Genomic DNA, 27883 nt, shown 5'->3' with positions numbered 1-27883 from the left:
CTATGATAGGCCATAATTACTCTTTGGAAAATTATTGGGCTTTAAAAAATTCCTACCTAAAGATGCTAGAAGAGCAAGTCCCACTTTGTCCCTTCTTGAATCTACAGTAACTTCTATAAGGTTCTTTTGCCCTCTCTTTCAGGGTATCATGGATTTTTATTGCTGGGCAAAAGGGCATGGCATTTAAACCTACATATATAAAATTGTACAAAATATTTCTTTTTTCAGATAGAGCCTATGGTTAAATTTATACAAAGGATTTTTGCCATAGGTATTATTTTAACCTTTTACTCTGTTTTTTTTTTTTTTTTTTTGAGAGTCTTTTTCTGTAAGTTAACTTGTTTGTTCATATTTCAGTTCTGAAATTCTAATTAAAACTTGTGGTCACTAATCAGTTGCATGATTAAGTGTAAGAACTAGAAAAGTTGATAGAATTTAGTTATGTATTATAGATCTGAGCTTTTCTCCCTCCTATGTGTTAGGCTGTGCTCCTAGACACATTTAATAAGTGGCCATTTTTCTGGAATTCTGCACGCTTCCTGCTTTCTTTCATTACATTAGGCAAGGTTCCACTGGATGAGACATTTGCAGTCTTAAGACTTCCTGCCAGGGTTCAGACTTTGTATTTTTGACATTGAAGCTGTCTTGTTCCTGAAGCTACTTAATTAGAAACACATTCATTTCAATGTACACTGGAAAAAGCTCGGACAGCAAAGCCAGGCACACTGGGAAGTTGGAGCATTTGTGTAGCTGGCAGCTAAACTAATGGTTTACAGTTTAAGGGGAAAAAAAATATCACAGGGCATTTCCTTCTCATAGAAGCAGAGAGAAGCTGAATGTGCCCAGCAGATACCTTAAAAAAAGAGAGAAGACAACGATGGAAGAAAAGAAAGGATAACTTCACTTTCAGTACTGTTGTGTGTATGGTTCTTTCTTTGGCTATTATCAAATACAAAAGTCTCCTAGAAGAATAGTTCCCAAACTGTGCTGCTAATATTCAAGTCTGTTCTGCAGACTTCCAAAATATATTACTTCTTAGATCTCTAATAAGAAGGAAATTTTATATTTTGGGGAAGGATTTTTGCTTGGAAAATTTTATTTGTTGAATACTAATGAGGGAATTGTGCCCTTTCTTATTTTAAAAATGTTTGAGCATATCAAAATTTACATCTGATCATCTGATGTTTAGATATCTTTGTTGTCTCACCATTGCTTCCCAGATAAAGCCTAAACCACTTCATTTTCTGTTGTAAGCAAACCTTTCCTTCTTGGTTACTTGCCTATCCTTGTTTCTTCAACCTATCCCCAAAGAGCCATCCTTGTCCATCCACTTTGACTCCCCCAGCTGCCCCAGAGGAAATGTACCTAATCACCTTAGTGTGAACCAAGTGTCTTTCCTCCAAGCTCATAAAAATAATAATAATAATGATAAATTTTGTGCACATTTCATACAATGTATCATGTACTGGAGAGACGGATGGAAAAGTTTTCAGTCTCTTCCTTCCTCTCTGCTCTTTGATCTCCCTCATCTGCCCCTAGAAAAGACACAGTGTGATAGGTGAACCTGGGGGTTGTAGGTTCCTTATCAGAGTCAAAGTGACGCCAAAGAAGAAACAGGTACATGTTGGAGTCAAAGCCCAGGTTTTACCATTTCCTTGGTTTTGTAGCATTAAATAAGTGATTTACTGCTCTGGTCTGTTTCCTCCTCTGTAAAATGTGGGGTTATACCCATCTTATAAAGTTATTTTGTGGATTAACAAAGCTGAATTTATAGGTCTTCATGTAACCACTAGCACATTTATCATTGGTAGGTAGCATCATAAATGATCATGTGTACACACATACATGCACACAGGCTCCTGAAAACAAAGGAAGGACTGGTCAATCCCAAATGCCCAGGTTTTAAAGCCTTTGAGTTGGGCTCTCCTTCTTTGCTTAGTCACTGAACCTGGGTAACTTGTTGAATGAAGCAGTTAACAGAGTCTTTATGAATGGTATCATCAGATGGCATGTGTTCCACTGGGTGAAGAAGCTTACTGGCAGCTCTCCAAATACTTTATTCAATCAGAATGGGCAGTTAGGTGACATCTTTTGGTTGTAGAAGAAAACAGCAAATAATAAATTATTCTTCATTGAAACCCATTATGTCCTCCATGCAATTTTTATTGCTTTTTTGATTATAATCATGGCAATCATATCTTCCATTTATATCGGGAACTCTACTCATCACTTGATGAATATTTTCTGTCATTCTAATAACATTCCAGTTTGAGTCCAGGTTCCCATTTTAAAGCCTGGGTGACCAAGGCCATGCAGCTGCATAGCTGCTGTCAAGGGACTGACACCAAGGCTGGTGCTCTTCTTACTCCCCATGCTGTTTCCAATGCTGCCTGTGTTTTGAAATTCTTCTGAAGTTTCTAGGCTTGGGAACAAAATGTCACATTAGGATTTTTGTTGTGAAAGGAAATGTAACTGTGCATACGTTTATTAAAACAGTTTTTCTCCAAATAGTGAACCATCTGTAATTTTCTGTTGGAAGCAACAGACATTAAAGCAGCTGTGTGTCTCTGTTTCTCTTCACAGTGCTCCCATGCCCTACCTCATAGGAATCCATTTAAGTTTAATGGAGGTAAGTTGTCTTCTTTCCTCCCTGATCACTCAACTTGGGGTTTGTCTTGCTTTGTGTAGTGGAAAGCTGCGATCTTGGGATACACATCTCTGCGAATGAGAGCAGATCAAAGCAAAAGCTCATGTGTACTCCCCTTCTGGGTGCACAGGACTGAGTTCCTTTTAGACCCTTTCAGTTGGCTCTTGACTCCAGGGCTTTCCCACTTTGCTTAGAGATTACAGGTTTTATGGGTGAGGGGTTATAAAGGTTATGAAGGCAGGGAGGCCAGAGGAAAGGGTTTGAACAAGGGAAGAGAAATGGTTCACTTTTTATAATAATGTGTATTCTAAACCACTATAACAGTATTGTATTTTTTGTTCTTTTGTATTTTGAGAATATGATATAAATGGTGGATAGATGTGTGAAGAGGAGTATTAAAATTATCCCCAATACCATTATTCTAGATTGAATTACTGTTAGAATTTTACTATTCTTAAATCTAGTCTTCATTCTGAGAATATGTATTTTAAATAAATGTGCATGATTGATATGTGACATATATATAATTTTATGTCTTAATTTTACTTAACATTATGGTGTGAGTACTTCTACATGTTTTTGTCTACTCTTAGTAACAATGATTTTCAATTTGCTACCTGTCATTCCCACCATTTGGATATACCACAACTTAACTATTTTCCTACTGTTGAACACTTAGATTGTTTATAATGTTTTCACTATTATAAATAGCATTTCAGTGAACATCTTTATGCATAAGGCTTTATCTGCATTTTGACTTATTTCCTTAGCGTAGAATCCCTAAAGTAGAAATGCTTGGTCAAAGCTCTGAATCTGATGCCAGATTGCTTTCTGTATGGCTGTACCAATTAGATAGCAGTTCTTTTAAAGGACTTTTCTATGCTTCTGTAAGTGCCATTAGTTTGTAGACATGAACCTCAAGCCTTTTCCTCCTCAGGAGGGAGCAGACATTTGTACTAGAGCAGAATGGGGCAGGGGGTGGGCGTCTTGCCTGTATCACACAGGAGATAAGCTCTGGAGGGGAATCTACAGCCATGTCCGTCTGCGATGGTGCTTTGCATCTCTTAAAGGAAGTGCTACTTCTCTTCTTCTGTTGCCTTCATTTCACGTCGACGAGGACCACCTGCTTCTCCACTAACTGTTGCACACTGTGCTATTGTGCTTACGAAAATGAAACAAGTTGGTTATCGAAAAACCTGTTTGTTTGACATTGAGAATCTTGATCAAAATAGACCACAGAAATCTGCTCAAATTTCTAATTTGACAGGACGGCCATGTGGCTCCTACATTCTGTTAACAGTCCCTCCCTGTCATCACCCAGCCCTAAGCACATACAGTACACAGTTTATGGACTATCTTGGATGATGTATTTAGATCAGATTGAAGAGATTTCTTCTGTTTTACCTTTATTTGTCAAGTTGGGGAGTCTATTCAAAGCTCTTGTATGAAAAATGAAAAAGTGAATAATTTCTAATAGACCTTTCCCAGCAGTTGCTATAGGGTTTGAAACACTGATCTAAAGACTATTTGGCCTAATCAGCATCTACAACTTCCTCCTGCTTCTCCTCTTGCCTTCCACTCTGCTCAGCACAGGCTTTTTCAAACACTTTTAATGTCCCTTTAACATTCTAGATAACTCCAGCAAGTATCTAGTCCTGGATTGCTTTTCTTCTCTACTTGCCCTCTATCATTTGTCTTAAGCTTTTTGCTTAATTTACCAAGTCAAAGTCATTGACTCTCAGCTGTGACTCTAATGTTGCTCTGCCTCTCTCTATGTCAGGTCCAAAGTTTCAAACACCAACTGAGTTTCACATGGTTGTGCTACAGATGTCTCACTCAGCCTTCCCCCAAACAATTTATTGTCTGTGTGTGCATGTGCATGCCAACACACACACACACACACACACAAACACACACACACATACACACAAACTCACACTGAACCGATCCACTCCCCTTCCTATATTCCCAGTCCCTAAATGGAACCATTGGCTTCATAGATGCCAAAGTGGGACACTTTGAGGATGGCTTAGTGTCCCTCTTTCTCACTCAGTCTATCTGAATTCTTACCACACCAAAAATGTCTCTTGCCCTGTTTCTCCTTCATTGTCTTCATTGACATGTTTTCTTTCCTAGATTCTTGCAAAGCCTTATTTATTAATTTGATAAGCAAAATGAGGGCCTCTTATGTTCCAAGCATTGTGCTTAGTGCTGGACTTTGGAAGATTTATTCCATAGCACTGACATGGAGTGTGTTGCCTTCTGCCTGATCACCGCTTTAGGTGGCCCACTTTCCCTCTGCACTATCCCTGAGTTCTGGGTGGTTTTTTCTTCTGATGTCAAGTCTTCCGCACATCACTGCTAGAGTACTTGTTAGCCGGTGCATAGGCTATCAGATCCACATTCTTGCACCTTTGCATGGAGAGGCCCTGCCCTTCTCTACCTCTTCCAAGAGGTCCTCGGTCTGCTGTCTTCCTTCTTTCACTTAAAGAACCTCTAACTCTGAATGATAGCTGTTTGCTTCCTTGTTCTCTCTGTCATCCCCTGGAGCATGAATTGTCTGGGAACAAGGCATATTGTCATTCTCTGGTGCCCTCAGCATCTTTACAGTGCATCAAGCAGTTCATGCTTACTGAAAAGAAGGGTGGAATGAATGCTTAGGGAATTGTAATTTGGAGCATATTCAGGAGCCCTCCAATGGGCATCACTGTTTGCAGGCAACCCAGTACCATAATTTTACATAAAGACAAGGGAGGTAAATTTTTTTTGTAACCTTTTCTATGATTGTAAGTAATTTGAAGCAAGACCTTTTGTAGTAAAATTTACAGTGCAAAATATGTGTGCATGTTGAAGCTAAAACTTGAAACAATTTGCACTTAGGTGAATGGGCGAGAGTCTACTCTGTCCAGTTTTTGAAGGGCTTTAAGTATGAAAGCTCAGGACGCACTGGCCAAGACAGATCTTGGCCCTGTCATTTGACTGAGATTGGGAAGGAATTTGCTGTGTTGAACAACTATGTGGTTAACATCAAAAGAAAAACAAACATGGTAGTTTCCCCACCCTTGAAACCAGCCTTTTGAACAAAGAAGTGTTTCCTGGGTGCGTAGGGCAGCTATGAACTCCACATGTCAGAATTTTGTCTCCTGATCTCTTCCCCTGGGTTTCAGCTCACACTCAGAGAGCCCTATTGTGCTTCCTGAGTAGGTTTATCAGGTTCAGTTATACCTTTCAGTGCTAAAGATGCTTCCTCTGTGATTTGCTTCTGGAAAATGGGCTATAACACTTGGGCAGGAGCACAGACCTAGGGCCACGGAGAGCTGTTTAAGGAAGGAGCTCAGAGAGGCCCATCTCTTCTCACTACACTAGTTTTCTTACTGGCAATTCAGCAAAAGGCTTATTTTTGACTGTCTTGTTATTTTTTCTTGAAAGCTATAGGCACCTTATTATGCCTTTGCATATGTGCCAGAATTTTTTAAACTTCAAATGAATGTGGCAGATGTTCGTAAAAGTTTAGAAAAAGCTACCATAGGAAGACTTTTTAACCATTTTTATGACACTCAAATTTATTGCACAAAAAGAAAGAGAAATTATAATCGAGTATTCTCATTTGGAAAAAGGTTATTTTGGGGAAAGACCTAATTCTAGTCTTCAAGCTCAAACAGGATGCTGTTGCTGTTTGTTAAATGGTAACCTTGTCACCATAAAGAGTCTACTTTCCTTCTAAAGTGACAAGTTTGTAGCTGATATCGTTCTCTCTCCTTCTGCCTTTTGATATTCTTTCTCTCATTTAAGCAATTTGAGGCTAGTGGCAAGTTAGCAGAATAGCCAAGGGTATTGGCATAGACCTCACTTCTTCTTGGAGAGAATGATCATGTTAGTTGGCAGCTAGGAAATCCCAAAACATGGCCAGATTACATAGTGACTATTTCCTTTCATTCAACCGATCTCAATTTAGTTCAAACGACATTTATTCAGTCCCTCTTATATACCATATCTGGCAGCAGGGGCCAGGTCAAGCCTAGTAGATGGTGCTTCTGTTTAATAAATGGAGATCTAACCCCAAGCTTCACAGTGTTTTGTGTACAGGCCCGGTGGGGGCTAGGGGGCATGTATCCAGAAGGTATTCGATATTACTGTTGATGGTGGATTAGTGAGGAAGGAGGAAGGCAAGGTGATAGCAATGACATAGTGCCAAAGAGAAGCTCAGGCTAGCTTGTAAATGAAGTTCCACCTGTACGCTGAGGCAGTGAGGGCCCTGGACTCTGGCTTTCCTCCTTCCTGCTCATGTGATCTCAGGCAAGGCAATTGTCTGCTGAGCCTGGTTTTCTCACTTATAATCAAAGGGTAGTGGCCAAATCTTCTTTGAGGGATCATGGAAAGGATATAGTGAAAAATTCATGAGATGTCCAGCACATACAGAGTGCTGCAAAGTCAACAGTTATTGCTGTTTCTATTTATTCAGTGGCCTTAAAGCCATTTACATTGTTAAGCTGATGACTTTGAAATTGTTTTAGAAACCCTTAGGTTCCAAGGCTCATCATCCTCATTCCCTAGAGAAAAAGCTTTAACATAGTTGGTTTGTGCCTGCCCCATTTTCTCCTGGTTTGCAGTACAGGAGGCAGTACCAGTATTGGGAATGATACTTTTGTAGGATTTGATAAATGTGCTTCTGTACTTCTGTGTGGCCACTTCTTTACTATGTTAACTTCAGTCATGATACTTTGTCTTTCTAGGTTTTTTTTTTAACTTTCTTTATCTACAAGAGCTGAGTCCTGCAGATGTCCAGCGTATCCCAGAATCTAACATATGTCAGGAACCCAGGATAGAGGTTATAGTTTTTCCCTAGCAATTTGTTGGCAATCTTGTGTCCAGGCATGGCACTATACCAGGAGTTCTGTATAAAATGGTGATTATGACATAACCTCCACCTTCTTGACATTTGGTCTGGAGCAAATGCACACAGTAGAAAATAATTGTGGTGTGGGGGCTGAGGTTGTGTCTCAATGATAGAGTGCTCCTCTAGCATGGGCGAGGCACTGGGTTCAATTCTCAGCAACACATAAAAATAAATAAATGTCCAACTACAACTTTTAAAGAAAGAAAGATAATTGTGGTAGATTGGGGCTGCCTCAGGCTTGGGGAAGGGAGGCATCATCTCTAGTCTAGCTTTTCCAGCCTGAGGTCTACACCTCTCAAGAGAAAATAGAAAAGTGAAGCCTAACAGATAAGAACTAGGAGCAACAGGGGATCAGGGGACACCATGTACAGAGTCTTGAGGTGTAGACCAGAGGACTTGCCAGGAAGTATGAGGCATTCTGTGTCTACTAGGAGCAAGGAGCTGAAGGTAAAAGGGAGACCTGAGTTTGGCAGGAAGAGGCCAAGCCATCCAGGGCCTTGTAAGACGCGTTAAAGAGTTTCAACTTTATAGGGCAACAGAGAGCCATTGAAGGGTGTAAATAGGGAGGGATATGGTCAGGTCTTCTCCTTGTGGGCCATTAGAAACACAGTCCTTCCATATAAAATGCTTGGAAACTGCTTAACCATGTTAATAAAGTAAATGGATATTTGTAAAGATCAAGGTAATTCTTAAGGAAATTACACACCAAAACCATGTATATAAAATTCAGATGTGTTAGCATCCCCAACCCAAGCTTCTGAATGGTTCCTTTGCCACCAAACTGTGGTGAGGTGTTTGTAGTGATGGTTTTCAAGCACCACTTTTACTAGAGTTGTCTTCTCCTGTTTTCAGTACATTTATGCATCAGATATTCTTTCTGTAGCCTAGTTTGAGGGTATAAATTTAGATGATACACTAAGTGGTTATTGCAGATAGTGGGAACAGGGTGAGTGGGACCCACATACCGAATTGCAGGCCCCTGGGTAGCTGTCCCCACCAGTGCAATTGCAAGAGGTGTGCGATGGATGCTCAGGGAGGTCAGGCTCCCAGCATTCCTCCCTGTCTCTTCCTCACCATCATTTCTCTAGGAAGATTTAGACATTAGCCCCCAAAAGCCTGATTTTGCAAGTAGACCAAGTGCTTGGAGTGCTCAGTGGCACTAAGCCTCTATTCTAAGAATTGGATCCAAGTGCCTAATCAAAGCTCAGATTGGTTGCTGGAATGCAGAGGCCACATTTATGTGTGTCCACAGTAGGGCTCCTAGTTTGAATATGGGGCTTTTACACAAAATAATAGGATTTTTTCTTTGTGTTTCAGAGAACCTGAATTTCTGTCAATTGAGTTTGTACTATTTTAACTATTTTCTTTTTATCCCCTTGCCATAGAAAGTCTTTAATCCTTTGTCCCTTTTTTAAAAAAAAATAATTATATTTATTTTTAAACAGTTTCATAGTGAGTGAAGAGTATTTCTTGTTTACCGCTATATCACTTTGATGCTTCACAGGACCCCATGTGTAGACCAGAAGTAAGGTGTAGTTTGCATTGTTAATGCTCAGCTAATGCAAAACTCTGAGCCATAATCATATTCGGCTAGAAATGGTGATTTGTGTGTCCTCACAAGAATAGAGAAATTCAATGTGAGATTTATTTGTTGGGGCCCAGTAATTCATATTCCTGCTTTATAAACAAGATGATGTTTGCATGAAAAAATCCCACCTAGTGGCTGTAGTCATAAGTCTGTGGGGAGGACTTTGAGAAAGGGAAGAGCTTGACACCTTCTGAGTCCTTGCTTAGTGCCACACACTGGAGGCTTTGCTCCTTTCACTTGGGAGCACTGATTGCTTACTCTCTGCAATACAGGAGCTATCCACACTTGTAGATGGGAAAGCTGAGGCTCTGAGAGGTAAGATCTTTTACATCCAGTCCCTCCACTATGAAGGGTCTATCAGCCCCCCCAGAGTCCCCCTGCTCTGTGCACCCTGAAGATGTGTGGATTATGGCTGTCCCAACCCCAGTACTGGGCAGAGGCCTCCACCTGTGCCAGAACTACTACTTCTCAGTGTTTTGTGCTGGGGATTGAGGGGAGGGGAAAGGAGTGCAGCTCCATAGTCCTCCAAAGACAAATTCTGATGACACTAGCCTGGAGCCTGGTTCCCTAGCTGCTCCCTTCTCTCATCTGTAAAATTAAGATGATGTCATACATCTAAAAAGAGTTGTGAGAATTAACTGGTACAGTGGATATGAAGAGCTTCTTTCAAATGTCGTATCGAATATTTATTATCATAATTAGTAGTAAAAAATATGAGGCAAAGTTTGAGTTGATGAATCCCTGGAGATTGTTCTGTAAAGAGAGAAGGAATTGGATGATAGTTGGTTTTCCTGGTGTTTCCTTAGCATGCTGCATACCATTGGCACTCTCATCACATTTGGAGATTGCAGAGCGCAGTGTAGCAGGCTCTGGTCACCTCAGGCCTAGGAGAAGGTTAATGGGTTCCCCCTGGAAGCTCCCTCTTCTTTGCATTGGCATCTTCTTTTACAATGAGTGTGATTCCACAATGTCACTTAATTGCAAAGTTGAGATTAATTAACATAAAACAGTTTTAAACTCAACAAGTACTTTGGGCTCAGTTAAGCATCTACTGCTTCAGTCTCGTTTGTCATGGTGGATATGTTCTCTTGTGGGACAGGCAAGCCCTCAATCACACTAGAAAAACTGAGTCATTGTTAGGAGAATCCCAGGGAAATGAGAGCATCAATGATGTTCTTGGTTCCCATTTTTCTTTTTATTATTTGGCCATCATTATATGAAAGTCCCATTTAACACTGTTAAAATGACTTTTTAAAAAAACTTAAAATTTATAAATTTTTACCCATTAATGCTTAAATGAATCAAATTCCTGCTAGGTAGGAAGTGGCCTGCCTGAGGCCTGTGGAAGAGTGGAAAGAGCCCTTGCCCTGGTGTCCTGTGGGCCTGGGTTCAGATTCTAGCTCAACATGATATGTCCCTTCAAATCAGCTCCTTTGTTTAAAGGAAGGACAAGTTTAGCAGTGGAAAAGTGATAGTTACTCTGTCACACGGTTTGTCTGCTGTACACAAAACTGCTCTTTCATTAGCCTCTTCAGAGATGCCTGTTGGAAACACAAATAATGTTTTGGTCATTGAGTGAGGGCTGCTAAAATGCATCAAGGACACCACCTTGGTGAAGTTGCCCCTGTCTTACAGGTGGGTTTGTTAAGGTGCCTCATTCCTCAAGTGTAGTATGGGTAGAGTCCTAAGTTCATAAGAGTTTTTAGTGATGAACAAGGGAAAAAATACAAATCCCAGATTGGTGCCCATCACATGGTAGGCACCAAATAAATGAAAGTTATTAACAACATTATATGGACATAGAATTGGAATACTTCAAAAAGAGCTAAAAGACAATCTAAGTTTGCCTTTGCCCTCTTTTCAGCCTCCATTTTTATTTTATAATGACTGATTTTTTCTAAATTAACATTCACTTAAAGGCACTTTTAACTGAGTTCAGCCACATGGGGCTGGTGACTTCTTTTCATAGAAAACTCCTTGCAAGTGACTGAGGCGGGGCTTTTGTAGGACCTCAGAGACCGGCAGTGATGATTGAAGAGAGGTGCCCTTGGCCCAGGCAAATCCCACTTCAGATCTGGGCACATGTGGTTTTATTTAACACCATGCTCAGTGACTCAGGGTACTGGTTTGTGACCATCAGGCATTTGCTGTTGATATGCAAGGTCACCACAGTAGGGGTGTGTTTGTCAACCAAATTAAACTTCCTCTTAATGACCTAAAATAATTGATTCAGAAGGCCTTTAAACGGGCCAGGGCAATGTGTAAGCAAGATGAAATCTGGCTTTTCTGCACAAATTACTGCATCTTGTTTATTGTATTTATGTTTTATCTTTGTTGAGAAGAATGAGGATGGACCATGGGTTTTTGGAGGAGGCAGTGAGCCTAAGTTTGAATCAAAGCTCTACCATTTGTCTCTGACAGTCAACGGGGGTGTGCTTTACATCCCCATCAGCAAAATGGGCACCTACCTAAAGGGGTGACAGAAAGAATATGGCCAAAGTGTCATGCACATTAGTAGGTCCTCAGTGCTGGATGTTGTTATGTACAAAAGATTTCCAATAGGCTCCTCAAGAAGATAGCATAATAGTAATTTGTACAAAGTAGTCAAACTGTGGTGTAATCTATACCTTTTTTATTCCTGCTAACCTGATTTCTCCATAAATCACTTGCTATATAAAGTTAAACATCTATACAGAAAATCATAATTAAAAATGGAGCAAATAAACCTCTTTTTCCATATTATTTGATTCTCAGCTGCCTTCAAAATGATTTTTAAAGTTGAACATTAAGATTTATGCCCTTTAGACTACAAAAGGAATAGGTTTTTTCTTTGCCCATGGATTCAAACATTCATGATCCAAGAAAGCTCAGGCCTTTGCAGATAAAACTTGGGGCCACCATCCTATGTTTGTAGAGAAACATAGTCATTGGCTTAAGGCCTTTCTTAAGTATCATCAACAGTGCCATTAAAGTTTTGTTTGTGGGTGGAAGTTACCAGCATCCCATAGAGTGGTTTATGTGCCCTTTTTTTCCTCCATAAATGCAGTATCGAACAAAAGCTAAAAGGTGTAGATTGGGGTTGCCTAGACTCCTAAATACTTCCTTAGCCAAATATCTGTTAAACCTTGGAACCTAGGAGTTAATTGTTTTGAACGAGTCAGTGGCAATAAATTTATATCCTCTCTCTTCAGCATTTGACTGCAAATATTTTGTACTGACAGAATGGGTTAAATTATGAAGCTTGATAAGTACATATGCACATTACCCATCCCTAGCTTTAGAAGAGGAAGGAAAAAAAAGAAAGAAAGAAAGAAAAAGATAGCTATGATTTTTGGAAGTCGTCCCAATTTTTAAAAATAAGAGAATTTGGACATTTTGGCATATGGGGTTTTTTAAATGAAATTTCATGGAACTGAAAACAGTCAATTTTAGGTTTCCAAAAATTGTTTTGATTTTCGTTGGTATAAATTTGCTGCACATGGTTTTGGGGAAGTTCTGAGAGATACATTTAGGATTTAGGGGTTGATTTTTTGTTGTTGTTGTTAGATTTACAATTGAGTTTTTAAAGGTGATTTTTTTTTTTTTTTTAAATTCAAAGTATAAATTGGAGGAGACCAGAGTTCATTTATAAGGATGTTTTTTGGTAATGACATCATTCTTCAGTGCTGACCAACTGGACTCATGGGCCGATTCATTGAGCCTCCTTTGGGCACGATTTGGACACTAAGACTCTTGATGCAAGTGACTTTGGCCATTCCATTAGCAGCAGCTGGGGATGATCAACACTGTGAGCATCACCTGTGTAGAGTCAGGATTATTGTACATCGAGGTTGGGCAGAGAGGGAAGATGCCCAGGAGGGGGCTCCAGGCCACCTGCTGTGTGAGGATCAAAGGGTTGAAAGGTCAGAGGGCACAGCTCCCTTAACCATATCTGTCTGTGCAATCGCTGCCTCAGATTGTAAATCTTGGCAATTTCATTAAGGCCTCCTGGCTGCTACTGGGGCATTGGAATAATAAAATTTTATATCTGCTGCCTTTCCTGCCTCTGGCTGCCAGGCTGATACATTCTGCACAAGATGGGGACGTCTTATGATCAGAGCAGCCCTGATGAAACCCCAGTTAGGAATTTGAGATCCACAGGACCTTATCCTCAGGAATTAAAAAAGAAGAAGAAGAAACAACTCTACACAAACTATCTAGCAGCCATTTGGATTTCCAGAGCACCTCTCCTATGAAAAGCAAGTTACCAACATTTTCCCTCTTGCTAAATGCTTCCTCCTACTCACAGTAGGAGAGGCGAGCTGTGCCCGTGCTGCCACTTATTAAACAGCCCCACTTCTAATGACTGGGGGTTCTATCTTCTGGGAAAACCCCAGCATCCAGACGGGTCTTTCTTCTCACTTGGCAGATCTTTTGGGTGTTTTTAGAGATATGTCTCCTGAATATGATTTTCCAAATATTTCTCCTAGATCTTAAGGTTGTTATGGACCTTTAGGGCCCCTTGGCTCCCGGGCAAGACAAATCACAGTAATGGCTGCCCCTTTACTGCCCATATGTTTAAGACCCCCTGTAGTTTGTTTGAAAAGTTAAGAGATTTTCACAGTGAAGGTGCCATTTCTGAAATTTAAAGTGTTCCTTTTCACCGGGAGATAAGTTCACTCTGATTAAGTCCGTAATTCTCACTAAGCCATGTTTATGGAGGCAATAAACAATGTTTCAGTGTGCTTGTTAAATTGGGTCTCCAACCTCTCCACTCTTTAAAAATTGACATTTCAAATAAAAGGCAGGTGGAGATGGGAGTTGGGGTTTGCTGTGCTTAGTGATAGATGAATCATGGCAAGTGGCAGTTGTGTAGGAGGTGGGAGGCCCCATTTTTATGATAGGGTGACCCCAAACCATTTTGGGACTAAGGAATCTGCATCCCCTTACACTCTCAGTGAAGCTCTTAAATTCAAGTCTTATTGTTTCCAAATTGGATGGATACTATTTTGAACCACTGCCAGACACATTGCACTCATTTAATTTTCACAAAATGTCTGTGCTGTGGTAGTGGTGGCTCTATTTTATAGATGAAGAAATTTAGGCACAGAGAGGTGGCTTATCCAAAATCACACAGCTAACAATTAGTAGAACCAGGACTCATGCTCAGTTATTGTATGAAGTGTTTTAGTATATACAAACAAAAAGCATTATACCGGCCTACTTTGGGGTCTGCTTGCTATCTCATATTAAGCACTCTATATATCCATGGAGGTGATAAGAGAAATATGTGACATGGCTGCTGTCCTTAGTATGTGCTCAGCACCAGCTCTGTGCTGCTACACAGAAAAGGAGAAGAGTCCTAGACGCAAATCATAGCTGTTTTCACCCTGGGACCTGGAGTAAGTTACTTTGCCTGTTTCAGCTTCATTTTGTTCTTCTGTAAAATGTGAATAATGATGTCTATTCCTTGAGGTTGCTTTGAAGTTATTTTTAAATAATATATTTTAAAATGTGATAGTTTTAAAACTCTACAGTGGTGTTACGGCACAAATGTGAAAATAGTGGGTTAAAGCAGTTATTTTAAGGGGAAAATGATGTCACATATGAAATGAGAAGAAATATCTCTGAGCAGGTTTTAATTGAGGGCTGTCATATCTGTTGTCTGTTGTACTTGGCTTAGGACTCAGAGATGGCCTTCATCATGGGAGCAAATGTAGTGGGAAGGTTTTCTTGAAGAGCAGATGATATAGTGGGCTGGAGACAGTCATGGTGAGCTACGTCTGGACCGTACTTCATGTCTCACTAAGGGCTCTGCCGACTGGTCCCTCATTTCTGCTTCACAACAATGGGGAAAAGGATGACACCTTCTACATCTTCTTTTACATGTGGGGACACTGCGTTTCCAGCAGTAGGTAGGCAAATGTAGTTTGAGGCAAAATCCTGGCGGAATCAGAGGCACAAACAGGCATGTCCTCTGCCCTGGGCAGATGGAGGGGCTGTGTTGGGTTGACTTGTAGAATGGACTGCTGGGAGAAGTGGAGGAATCTATATCATAGAGGGAGGCCTGGCATTGAGGGAGTCCCTACCCAGTGGCCACATCTAGAGGGAACAGGTACTGCAGTGTCTCTGCCAGTCCATCAGTAGTCCTGGAGGTAAGGATTATGACCTCTGGTCCACACAGAGGGAAACTGATTCACATGGCAGCTAAGATCCTTGCCTTTACTGCTGCCTAGTTCTCAAATGAAAAGCCAGTACACAAACCTTGGGACCTTCTGTCCCTGTGCCCAAGACCATCCAGAGGAGGGAATCAGACAAGCTCTGTGTGCGTGGAGATGCTTGCTCTCCTGGGGTCAGGTCTTTTCCACTACCTATGACTGTGCCCGTCCTCAGATGTATCCATGCCCTATCCACAAGGAGGCTGGGAACCCCTGAGGTTCAAAGATCATGGTTGAATCATCCCTGTATCTTTAAGACCCAGACTAAAGTAAATGGGAATGGCTGATCCATACATGAGTGACCAAATATTGAGTGAATGAACACCTGGTGGTAGCTGCCAAGAAAGGAGTTTTTCAGAGAAAAAGGCCCTTTGCTGACCTGGCTTGGCAATCTCTAGACGTGTTAATGAGTGTCAGTGCTTATTACCTTGTGAGGAGTGGATGCGGCCTGGCCTGGGAGGCATTTACCCCGTTTCCCTCCCTGCCAAGCTTCTGTTTCTGTTTAAAGCACACTAGGAAATTCCATGGTGTTTTCAGGGCTCCTCTGAACTATTGGGCTTAGATTTTAATTTTGTGGGGCAGGAAGGAGCAAATCAGTGACTCCTGGCTCCAAAGAAAAGCCACTACGTTTATCAACTTCTTGGCAGTTCAGTGACCTTTAGGGCCTGAGGAAGGGAGGAAAATGTCACTCTTTATCTGTACGTACCCTAGATTTCAGGAGGGAATAAAGAGTTTAGAGTCATGAATGTTTGCCTTTTCTCTTCCCATTTTTTTCATTTTCCTTTTCATTTCTCTTTCCTTTCCTTCTAGGAGGCCACCAGCTCCCCAAGCTGTTCTTTGTTATGTGCTCATATGTATGCGCATGCATTTGAGCACATTTCACATGTATCGTAGAGTAGAAGGAACACTGGCTCGTGGAACCAGATTCAAATTCTTTCTCTGACATGGTCTAACAGCCTGGGCAAATTATTTGATTTCTTTAGCCTCCGTTTTCTCGTCCATCAAATGGGTATGATTTTTAAAAGGAAACCCTCTCTTCCTTGGGAATTGTAAAGAGTCGGTCAGGCATCAAAGTGCTACAGGCCTTGATTCATTCTGTATGTTATATCTGCAGATTGAAATAGCACATAAGCAAATAAGGTGATGCATTGGGAAGTACAGAGGCCTTGCTGTCCAGCTGAGTCAGTACTTAGTGCCACTGCTTCTTGGCCACATGACTTTTGACAGGTTGTTACCTTCCTGACTCTTGGTATCCCTCTTTCTCTACAGGGGTGCTGTGAGAATTAGGATAACTGATATGTTAATAGTGGGGCCGTGGAAAGAGCACAGTGACTGGTGGCTATTATTTTGTTGCCATGAGCTGTCAGTAAGAGATGAATGCAGAGCATGGAACACAATTCCTGGCATGCGCAGGTCCCCTGCAAATTCAGCTGTGGCTTGGACTGTTCTGTGACCATAGGAGTACACTTTGCAGAAAAAGCAACTACATGAAACTCAGCAGTTATCATTCAGTTTAGAATATAAACTATTAAGATGTAGCTTTTGGTTTGATTGCAACTTCACACCTGCCTTTCAAAAAAAAAAAAATTTTTTTTTTTAAATGCTGCCAAAATCATACTTGAGAGTACATTGAACATAGCGCCAGGACCCATGTCAGTTGTGCCACTCACAGGGGGAGGAACTTTGACGCTTTTTGCCCCAGTGCTGGGGGTGGAATCCAGTGCCTCGCACATTCTAGACAAGCACTCTGCCACTGAGCTACAGACTCAGGCAGCAGGATTTCAGAGAATGTGCTCATGTGAGACATACCAGGAAAAGAGCAATAGGTTGATGGTAATCTACATTTTAATAGCAAAAATTATAAAAGGACAGTCTCTTTAGCTTCCAGCTTTGCTTTGAAAGTCAGTTGTTTGAATCCTTCATCTCAGAACTCTATTCCCTTTATTGACATAACCATCAAATTGCAAATGTGGTAACTTGCTTTTAATTGCCCCACATTTATTGATCATTTAGTGCAGTCAGGTATTGTATAAATTCCTTAAACATATCACCTGACTAAATCCTCACAACACAACTGTGCAGCACTATCCCCATTTCATAGATAAGAAACCTGAGGCTCAGAAGGAAATAACTTGCTGGAAGTTACACAGTGCAGAGGCCAAGGCTTGAATCTGGTGGCTTCCTTACAGAACCCATAGTCTTAATCACCATGTGAATGCCTGTCTTACTTTCTGTGTCCACTGTGAATTAATTCTACAGTAATTAATCATGATAATTTTACATAATTGTTATCATTGCCATCATTATTGTTATTCCCCTCACACTTCCTTGAACAGACTTCAATTTGCTTACGTTGGGCTTACATTGACCGTCTGGGCTTAAGTTGACATCTGCTGTAAGGCTGGCCTCCCAGTGGAAGGGATCCAGACTGTCATTTCATTCATTCTCCAGCTAATGAGCATGAGGCTCACGTCAGGCTCTGTGCTGGGCACTGAGGACAAATAGGATATGACTTTGTCCTAGTATAAGGCCATAGAAAAAGTTCACTGGGTTCTGATTCTTTTATACCATGAGTGTCACCTAACTGACCCCCAAACCCTCAGCACAGTCTATTGGAGCAGGCCAAAAAAGGGAGGCAAGAGCAGTGCTGAGGGTGGAACCTAGGGCTTTGCACATGCTGGACAGTGTCCCACCTGGCTTCCCAACCAGGTAAGTGCCTGAGCACTCTTCAGAACCATCAAATTGCCAGGGCCAATGCTTGCCCCTAGTTCTATGGCCTGGATTGGAGTCCTGCTTTTTTGTCACTAGCTATTTAATCCCTTCCCTGGATAGGCAGAGTCATCTGTGTTCAGGCTGGCATGATTTAAATGAGTTTTAGTCAGTGTTTTTTTAATATTTGAGGGCAGAAACATCATTGTTTTCACACAGTCAACTCTAGAAAGTAAGACTGTATAAAATCATCTTAGCTTTAGGGGACACCAAAAGTAGAGTGATCTTCATACAGACCCCACCTTGTGTAGGAAAGTATATCAGAAAATCTAGAGACATTGGATTTTTAGGTTTATCCTTAGAGGGTATAAAATAAAAACAGTTTTTTAACAATCCTGAGCAAGACAAGAAAGTGGGCAGGGAGCCGAACACATCCACAAATCATATGCATTTTGGGGGATGTCCCCGGGGAGAGTTGCCTTGTTGTGGCACTCATTCACCATCATCCATGCACTCTTATCTTTTCAGGTCTGTTGTGATTTTTGTTCTGTGTTCTGGACATGGTACTAATGTGTTTATCAACTTCATTGAGGTGTAATTTATGCATAATAGAACATTCATTTGAAGTGTATGAGCAAATGAATAGGCAGAGTCATCTATAATCCTCCATGAAACTACCACCACAGTAAATACATAGAATATTCCTATTACCCCAAAAGGTCATTTCTTTTAGCAGACACTAATTTTGCACTTCTCATGTGCCAGGCACTTTTCTAAGTATTTAAAAAATGTTAACCCATAAGGTAAGTTCTGTTATCCATAGTCGGCAGATGAGGAAACTGAGGCATGGTAAGATTAAGTGACTTGCCCAAGTTTGTATTGCTGGTGAGGGGTGGAGATTAATTAGAATTCATATGAACTGGCTTCTGGGTCTATGTTGTTCTCGTCTGGTTCTATTCCCTCTCATTCATTCATTCATTCATTCATTCATTCCACCCAAGCCAAATATTGGAGTAGCCGCTGAATGTATAGAGATCTAGCTCCTTGATCCCAAGAAGCCCAGAGATTATGAAAGGAACCAAATACTCAATCAGATTCACTCTAGACACGCAAGTTGTTCAGATCTGTGAGTAACAGCCAGGGAACCCAGGCTGTGGAAAGCTCGCTGCTCCCCCAGGTTCTCCAAAGTGAGGTGAGCCACAGCTGAGCTCTAGGGACCATCAGAGAAGAAGAGGCAGGCAGGGAAGGAGCTGCTGTTCATTGAGTACCTGTTATGGGTGTTCTGGGACTCACATTCGCTTCTATAAACCTCACAACCACCCTGTGAGGCAGGGTCTATAATTGATCCCCATATCATGGATTGAAAACCTGAAATGTGTGTGAGGTTGAATATATTGAGTGAGGCTACCCACTGGGTAAGGGCAAACCAGAGGTGACGACCTAAGTTATAACCAATGTCCTGTCCTCTCAACTGCCCCTAAGCACCTCTCATACTATGCTACATAAAGCACTCTACCACTGAGCTACATGCCCATTTCCCCTTCCCTGGCCCCAAAAATAGGGGTCAAGTTAAGACTATGTGACAAAGCTTATAGGGAAAGACATTTTTGATTAACAATATTGATGGGAAGATGCCATTTTTTGCATTTCTCTGTGTAAGAAATGCCATTTGGAGAGCCGGTGTGCATGTCAGTGTGTTTTTTTTTTCTTTTTTTTTTTTTTTTTCCTTCATTCTGAGAAAAAGCTTATAGAGCCTGGTGGGGGAAGGGTTTGCAGCTGGCAGGAGCTTTGGCATATGTTGTAACTAAAAAGAGAGGGAATGTGTTGGTGGGACAAGCTACCGGAGAGCTGTCTCGGTGTGCTGCGGTACTAGTAAGTGTTTTAATTGGGTAGGATTTTTGGAGGACTATTTTGACATCTGCTCGTGTCTTTGCTGATTTTTCTTCACTTAGAGTAGGAAACACAAGCTGTGGATAAAATGACTTTAAAATAATTGGAAGTAAAGATATCTCTCTCAAAGACAAATTTGAGAGGGACACTTTTTAAGAAGTGGAAACTAAATTCCACTTCTAGGAATCCATCCTGAAGCACAAAGCTTTATCCTACAGATTTCATGACAATATTATATAGAATAATTTCTTTAAACCTGGAAATAACATTCAACCAAAGGGACTTGGCTGAGTTTGTCTTCATGAAGTGGAGCCCCCTGTAGCAATTAGTAATGATCTTCACAAAGCTTTGAATGGAGTGGAGCATTGCTTATACTGCAATCAGTGAGTAAATCAGAAAGGAGCAATAAGAACGATTTCAACTATGTTTTTAAAAGTAAGGAGGGAAGAGCATGGAAGGAAATACACCAAAATATGTTATCCAATTGAAGGGTCTAAGGTAATGGTAATTTTCTTTGAAATCTTCTTTCCCTCCCCTCACACCCCTCCTTCTTCCAGCCTTCTTTTAATTTGCAGTACTGGGCCTAGCAAATGCTACATAAAGCACTCTACCACTGAGCTACATGCCCAGTCCTTTTTAAAGTTGTTTTTTGAGATAGGGTCTCACTAAGTTGCCCAGGCTGGCCTTGAACTTGTGTTTCTCCTGCCTTGGCCTCCCTTGAGAAACTGGGACTGCAGGTTTGCACCACTGCACCCAGCACACCTTTCCCATTTTTTTGTAGTAGGTACGTATGATGTTTCAGATACAAAAGGCAGGCCTGATTTTGCAGAAGAGAAAACAGATCCCGAGAGCATTCATATAACTGTATGCACCTCACAGCTACTCATTCTGAAGCCTGAGCAGAGTATTTAGGATCTCTTCAGAGAGGGATAAACTTTGGAGTCAAGACTATGCTTAAAGCCAGCTCTGCTGCCACTCACTGGCTATGGGGCTTTGGGCAGTTTGTTTGCCTCTCTGAGCTACCAGTTCTTCACCTTTACCAGGGACATGGTAGTATCTCCCTCACAGCATGGTTAAGATGAAGTGAGCTGGCACCCAGTAATCATCCAGCTTCCTTCTCCTCCAGCACTTCCCACTCCACAGCCTCGGTGTGAGTTTTTCTTGCCTTTCTTCATTCTCCTTGTTGCCTTGAGTCTTTCAGGGACAGGGTACCATCCGGCCAAACCAGCCTCTGATTCTTTCCTTGGGAACACTGAGCTTTAGGAACGCCCTTGAACCCATGCCAGCCCCTTTGGAGAGGCTTTGCCACCAAGAGGGCAGCATTGTCCTACAAGAGGAAACTGTGCCACTGTAGCTCCTGCCTGGAGCCTGGTGCTAGGGGCATTTCGGTTACTAAGGGGACCCTGGCCTGCTAAATCTGAAGAAAGGGCCAGGTTTTTTCCTCTTCTTCAGCCTGCTGCCATTGTTGGAAAAGTAAACACTCCACACAGCTTAGCCGGCAAGTCCTCCAGCCAGGAGTGGGAAGAAATCAAAAGCCTGCCCCAGCCTAGCCATGGAGAGTCCACAAGGGCTGGTCTGTGCTGCTGGGGCCCCTCTGGGGACAGAGGAACAAGGCCCGATTCTGGTCCAGAATCAACATCCACTCACAAGGCCTTTCAGCCCCTGATGCTTCTCTCCAGTGGTCATTGCCTCCTGCCCCCTTCTGTTTGGGGCTGTTTGGGAGGTCAGATGAGGCAAATAGGTGATTCTTGGTACAGGGGCCTCCATTTAGTCTTCGAGGCCTGGCATCCTCAACTGCCTCTCTGATTCAGTTTCTGTGCTTTAGCATTCAAAATGAGAAGCAAATAGTTACCACCAAGAGAACGGAAGCATTTCCGCCCTTAAGCCAATGCTACTACAGCTCTTCTGTCTATAGCTATTGTATGTGTTAAATAATAATAATAGCCGCTAAATGGTAAATAATAAGCTGTACTATGGCTCCGCACTGTGTGTCCCTGACCTCTAATTCTCAAACAGTCCAGGGGGACGTGAGAGAAGGAGAGGTCATAGCTCTTCCAACTTCTCAGATGAAGAAACCAATTAGACACACAGCCTTAGGCAAGCTGTTGCACTTCTTGGAGCCTCAGTTTCTCATCTTGAAAATAGGAATGGTGATATCTCACTACCAGGTCACTGGTGGAAATGAAAGCATCTGTGTGGTGATCTTTCATGAGCTCCAAAATGTGACACAGTGGAAAAAATGGTTGTCCATGCTATTTATTTAACTTCCTGCTGGTGCAGTGCAAGGCCTTCAACCTGCTGAGTTGCTGGCAGAGTGGGCAGCTAAGGAGCTGTGGACAGCTCTCTGAGTCTTGATGTTCTCCTCCATGAAACAGGGATTATGCTTTGTAAGACAAAAGTGCTGTACAACATTCAGTGATTGAATTATTATCAATCCCTTCACCATTTGTTGATAGCTGTTGGCCTATAAATAGGGCAGTAATTAATATGCATATTGAGGTTTAGTGGGGAGAATAAACTCAGATTAGCGATCTTGTCCATCCTCTGTGGATCTCAGCACGTGGTAAGGACTTGGCAGATGTTTTCAGATTGATCAATAGGTTTGTGGACTGGCCCCAGTGGCCCAGAGGAGTCAGATGGAGTTAGAGGCTCTGGTCCTAAGTGGAAGGCTTGCCCAGGAGTATTTTTTCAACCCTAGAAGGCTTCTGACCAGCATGGTTCCACCCTCCTGCTAGGAAGAATCTCAGAATGTTTATTTAGGTACCAAGTGCTATCCTAGGGACTGGAGTTTAAATATCAGCCAATATCAGCACTTACCAAGCATGGATCACTTCATTAGGTAGGCACTGGTTATTAGCCACACAGTGGCAGTCTTTACAGATGAGCCCAGTGTGGGGAGGCAGGCAAAGGGGTGCCAGGGCTCCAGGGATGAGGGCTGAGATCAATCTTACTGAGGGTGTCTGGCGACAAGGAGGTGGATAGTGTGGTGCAGGGAACATGGGCTACGGAGGTAGCCAGTGCTATTCGACCTTCTACCACTTATTTACCTCATTTGTCTGAACTCATTTTCCTTGAGTTATGAACAATAAGATAAGAATTAATTGTACTTTTAAATTGGTCATTTCCAGAGCATTAGCAAATGGGCTTTCACATCATCATATGTCTGGGTCGGGAACTGGTGTTAAAGACATTCCCCACCTCCACCCCAGCCAGGGCCTTGGTATGCACACAGGTTGGCTCCTTCAGTTCCAGCCTTGCTGGCCAGATCTCCTGGGCAGTGCATACCTGGACAGTCATATGGTGCACTCAATAGGAAATTAATAATGAAATCAGTCCCTTACATATAGGGTTACCATATGTCCCGTCTTCTGCCTGTTGCCCTGGTATGATATGCACTCTTCTAAATTCACAAGTGTCCCAGTTTGAATGACAACTGATAGGGTCTTCCTACTTTGGGCAAAATAAAATAGACAATAGTTCTGAAGTTTAAAACCTGTGAGGAGCAAATTTGATACAAATGGAGAAGGAGGACTGAATGGTGGTGGGCTGGCAGGAGAAAGATGAAAATGGATTCTAGCAGTGGATTAACAGTGGAATTTGAACAATAAAAACTCATGGCCAGAGCCTTAGTAGCTGGGTTTTTATGGAAAATGGAACCAGACTGAAAGTGTGACCTTCCTAATTAGTGTTCAAGAGAAATGTGAACATATTCACACTAGGCCACATACCATATTCTTTACCCAAGAATGACGAAATCCAAAAGAGAGATGAGCAGGTTGCTTTTGGTAAATGAGAAGAAAGGAATGAATGTGGGTGTCTTAAAAGCCTTTGTATATTCCTGGAACCAGAGGTTTAGGTCTTCAGCTTATGTTTTAAAAAGTACACTCATGTACATGCATGTGCACATACACAGAGAAAACAATGATAGGGTACAATCTTTCTCTTCTTAGCTGTGAGACCTGGGGCATGTTACTTAGGGTGGGTGAAACTCGCTTCACTCCTGGGCCTGGGGATGACATGCAAACTCAAGAGTTTTCACAGGAGTTAAATGAATAACAAATGCGTACCATTTATGGGCTGCCAGAGTACTAGTAAGCTTTGGTCAAATGTCACCTTTTCCTCTACTCCCCTCCCTGGAGAAGCAAAGAGGGAATATCTGTGTCCTGGTAGAATTTCAATGACTTTCTCTTCTGGATTTTGTTTACTTGCAGAAAGTCAGAAACATGGCCCTGGATGATGTTGTGATCCTGAATGTGGATACCAACACCCTGGAAACTCCCTTTGATGACCTCCAGAGCCTTCCAAATGATGTGGTAGGTAATGTGCTCTTGAGATCTGACTCCTGCTTGCTTGTGCCATGGAAATGAACATGAGTGTGTGGGGGGAGAGAAGATAGCTGTGGTTTCCTGTGACCTAAGAACTGTGGTTTGTTTCTCTGTCTTCTCTGAAACAGGGTAGAAAGTTGTGAGGTAGTTTATTCTTTGAGTTTTATTTTGCTCTGATGACTTTCATCTGAAAGTCTGTGAAGTAATTCCAGAGTCTGAGCAACTTCTGTGGGAGCCTGGGAAGGAGGGATGCCACCCTTCCCTAGCACATTGCCATCTCTAGAGAGCAGGGTAGCATCTTCTGAGTAACACCCAGATGGTGAGTAGGAGGGTTTTCAGTGTGTACAGTGTACAGTAATTCAAACCTATGTGGGTTCTATAGAATTAAAAGTGACTGGCTGCCATATTTGCCAGTTGACATCTGGCCATACTAGTATCTCACGTCAGCTCCTGTGGCAGGTTTGAAAGTTGACTTGTCTACCCCATAATCAACCCAAGGGAGAATATGGCCTCATAGGCAAGGGTGGTCTTCATGTTCCTGTGGTTCCATGTACCAGAATATCCATATATTCTTCTGGCTTCCAAAATGAAAGAAGCCCATGTTACTGGCCCTGTGCAACAGATCAGACTGGGTTTGTGTCTGGGAGTGTTTGACATGGTGGGTGGTGGTGCTCCATCTGTCAGGAGCCCCTGTGGCACTGTGCTTTTCTGAAGGGATTACTGTGTGTTGATGAATGATTTCAGACTTCTCTGCTTTTACCTTCCTGTGAGATTTGGGGATGGAATGTTATTTTTGTGCTATAAAAAAAAAAAATGTTTCCTTTGCAGCATCACTGAATAATGGCTACTATCATTGACCTGTTGCTCACTAGGTGCTGTGCTAAGTCCTTGTCATTGACCTCTCCTTTACTCTTTGCACCACTCTGAGGAAGGTCTCTTCTCCACTCCCAATATGCAAGCCCAACTCTTGAGTGCATAGAACCTACCCTGTTCCCGTTCCCTGGTCAAGCTCCTCTGTAAGGCATGGATCTCTCAAGCAGGGACCTTGCAACTGCCAAGTGAAATGTGGGAAGTGACTGACTGGGAGGCATATCAGCTGCCAAATAAAGGCCAAGGGCTCTGACACAGAACAGGATGACTGTCATCTCAGAAACCATGCAGTGTTCCAACTGACTCCATCTGCATCACTCTAACCCTGTACAGGTAAAGAGAAGGCAGAACTCTACATAGAGTACATTCCAGTAAGGGAAAACAGACATGTAAATTATATGTACACCACAGTGTAGCATAACAGGGACCACAAGGGAAATAGAAATCAGTCACAGAAAGGCCCAGGAGAGAGAGTAACAAACTTTGGGAGAGTTTAATGGAATCTTCCTGAAGATGACAGGTTTTTTAAGTGATCTTTGAGGCTGTCTCAGGGAAGCGAAGGAACTCAAGAAAGTTATTTTCTATCTTAGCACTTCAGCTTCCCCCTCTACAGGAGAGGTGCCAAGAGTACTCTTAGGATTATTGTGGTAAATTATAATGTTCACCCAATGCCTAGTACAGTGCTCATATGTTGCCAGTGGTCAATAAATGGTACCTGCATTTTTTAATAAAATAGTTGTTGATAATTACAGGCAAATTAGTAGATCACTAATACCCTCCTGGTCCTAACAGTTTCAGCCTGGGCATATAGGACTTCTTAACTTCAAGCTGGTTTGAAAGGGAATTGAGAATATTTTACAGCAGTGTTTCCCAGCATGGGGTCCCAAGATAGTAATGGGAAGGGAATGTGTGGTCCATAAGGCACCTATTGTATTTCAGTGGAATTCATAAGTTGGATTCTATAATGCTACATGAACTTTACAAGAGGAGAGATTCTGTCTCATCTTTGACACAGGACCTGCTACTTCCAGTGTATCAGCATGTCCACAGTTGACCCTACAATCTCTCCTTTTTGCCAGAGCTGCTGAAGGATTGAACAACTTAAACATTTTGTTAGTCCACATCCTCTTTCCCATCCCTCCTAAATGCCACCTGATGCACCCTCTTGTTTCTTCCTGCACTATTGCCAGCAGCCTACAAATTGGTTCATCTGATCCCGTCTTCCTCCCTCCAGTCCTTCCAGGTGTACCAGAGTGACTTTTCTAAAAACAAAAATTAAACTATATATCCCTCTGACTTGAAATTGCTCCATCAATGAAAATTATCTGGGGAAAAAAAAAACTTTTAAAAACAAAATATTCTTCTAGAACTTCCCTCTACCTATAGATTCAAGGCAAGTTTGCTTTGTTCACTTTGGACTCACACAGACCTATGTTTAAATCCTGGCCGTGTGACTTGGGGCAAAATTACTAAAGCTCTCTTCATTTCTTCATAAGGTGGTTGTAAGAATTCAATGTGACGTATATAATCAAAATATCCATCCTGTTATCACTCTAAATGGTAGTTAACAACAAAGTACAGGTGTGAATGATGATAAGCACAGCATTTAAAGCCCCACTTCATGGTGTGATGCTCCTGGGGTTTCTATTTTATTGTTTTTTCATAGTTTTAGCTCTCTCCCTTCTCTTCTTCTAACCCTATATTAGTAGTTCTCCCACACTTAGGTATTGTTCCATGGCTTCATACTTTGCATGCAGTTTCTTTTGTTCAAAATATCCTATCACATCCATTAATCTCTCAGTTACTCTTCAAGACTTTCTCTAAACATTATGCTAAAAATTTTCCTTGACCTCTGCAAGGAAAGAGACCTATGTTGACCATATCTTTTCCCAAAGCCTTTTGTATTGCTTGTGTAATCACACTGATCTATTATCAGCATGTCCACAGTTGACCCTACAATCTCTCCTTTTTGCCAGAAAAAAATGGCTTTCCCATTGAATTGTTACTTTTTGAGAACATGAACCAATCCCTGTTTCCCAAAGATCTAGCAGCCATTGAATAGATAGATGGAAGGATGGAAAGCACATATGGGTTGGGTTATTTTGATAGATGAAATCTTGCAAAACATGGCATCCATGCTGGAAATTATATTAAAAGAGGTCTTGGTTCTGCTGATAGCCATGATGTAACAGTTGGAACTGGATTAATCTTCCCACTATTAACTATTGAAACTCTGGACAGGCAGATTGGATAACAGGCCATTCAGAGCTGTGATCCCAGAATGAGAGGAAACAAGTGATGTGAGACTTATCATTCCCCTGGCTTTCTTCCTTGAGGCATTTTCCAGACACCTGATACCAGAAGGGCGATCCTCAGCAAAGTACAACACTTTTATTGAGTTAGAAGGTTAAAATCTGAGTTTGTGAGTCAGAAAGAGTACTGGACAGGAGGGAGCAACATCACAGGAAAAGTTTCAGAAATCTGAATTGACTGACTTATTGAAGAATAATCTGCCCAAATGGAGGATGAAACTCCTGATCAAAGTCTACACAATGATTGGGCTGGGGATGTGGCTCAAGTGGTGGCGCGCTCGCCTGGCATGTGTGCGGCCCGGGTTCGATCTTCAGGACCACATACAAACAAAGATGTTCTGTCCACCGAAAGCTAAAAAATAAATATTAAAATTCTCTCTCTCTCTCTCTCAAAAAAAAAAAAAAAATTAAAAAAAAAAAAAGTCTACACAATGAACTATATTCCCTG

At 41.8% G+C, this 27883-nt stretch overlaps 1 protein-coding gene across 13 annotated transcripts in view; it reads left to right on the top strand.

The window, feature by feature from the left end:
- Positions 1-27883, top strand: part of Dennd1a (DENN domain containing 1A) — a 504614-nt gene that overhangs the window by 297680 nt on the left and 179051 nt on the right. For all 13 annotated transcript variants that reach the window (XR_011704159.1, XM_071600929.1, XM_027944539.3 and 10 more), the window contains exons 11-12: positions 2584-2629; positions 24140-24241. Coding sequence is in view for 12 of the 13 variants with exons in the window: in XM_071600929.1 (XP_071457030.1) it covers positions 2584-2629; positions 24140-24241 (148 nt within the window). In the remaining variant the exon portion in view is untranslated. The remainder of the gene's footprint in view (positions 1-2583; positions 2630-24139; positions 24242-27883) is intronic.

Source organism: Marmota flaviventris, chromosome 13 (genome assembly GCF_047511675.1).
Source record: "Marmota flaviventris isolate mMarFla1 chromosome 13, mMarFla1.hap1, whole genome shotgun sequence".
Taxonomy (NCBI): Eukaryota; Metazoa; Chordata; class Mammalia; order Rodentia; family Sciuridae; genus Marmota; species Marmota flaviventris.
Note: the sequence above shows the minus strand (reverse complement) of the source record. Positions and strands in the feature narration are given on the sequence as shown.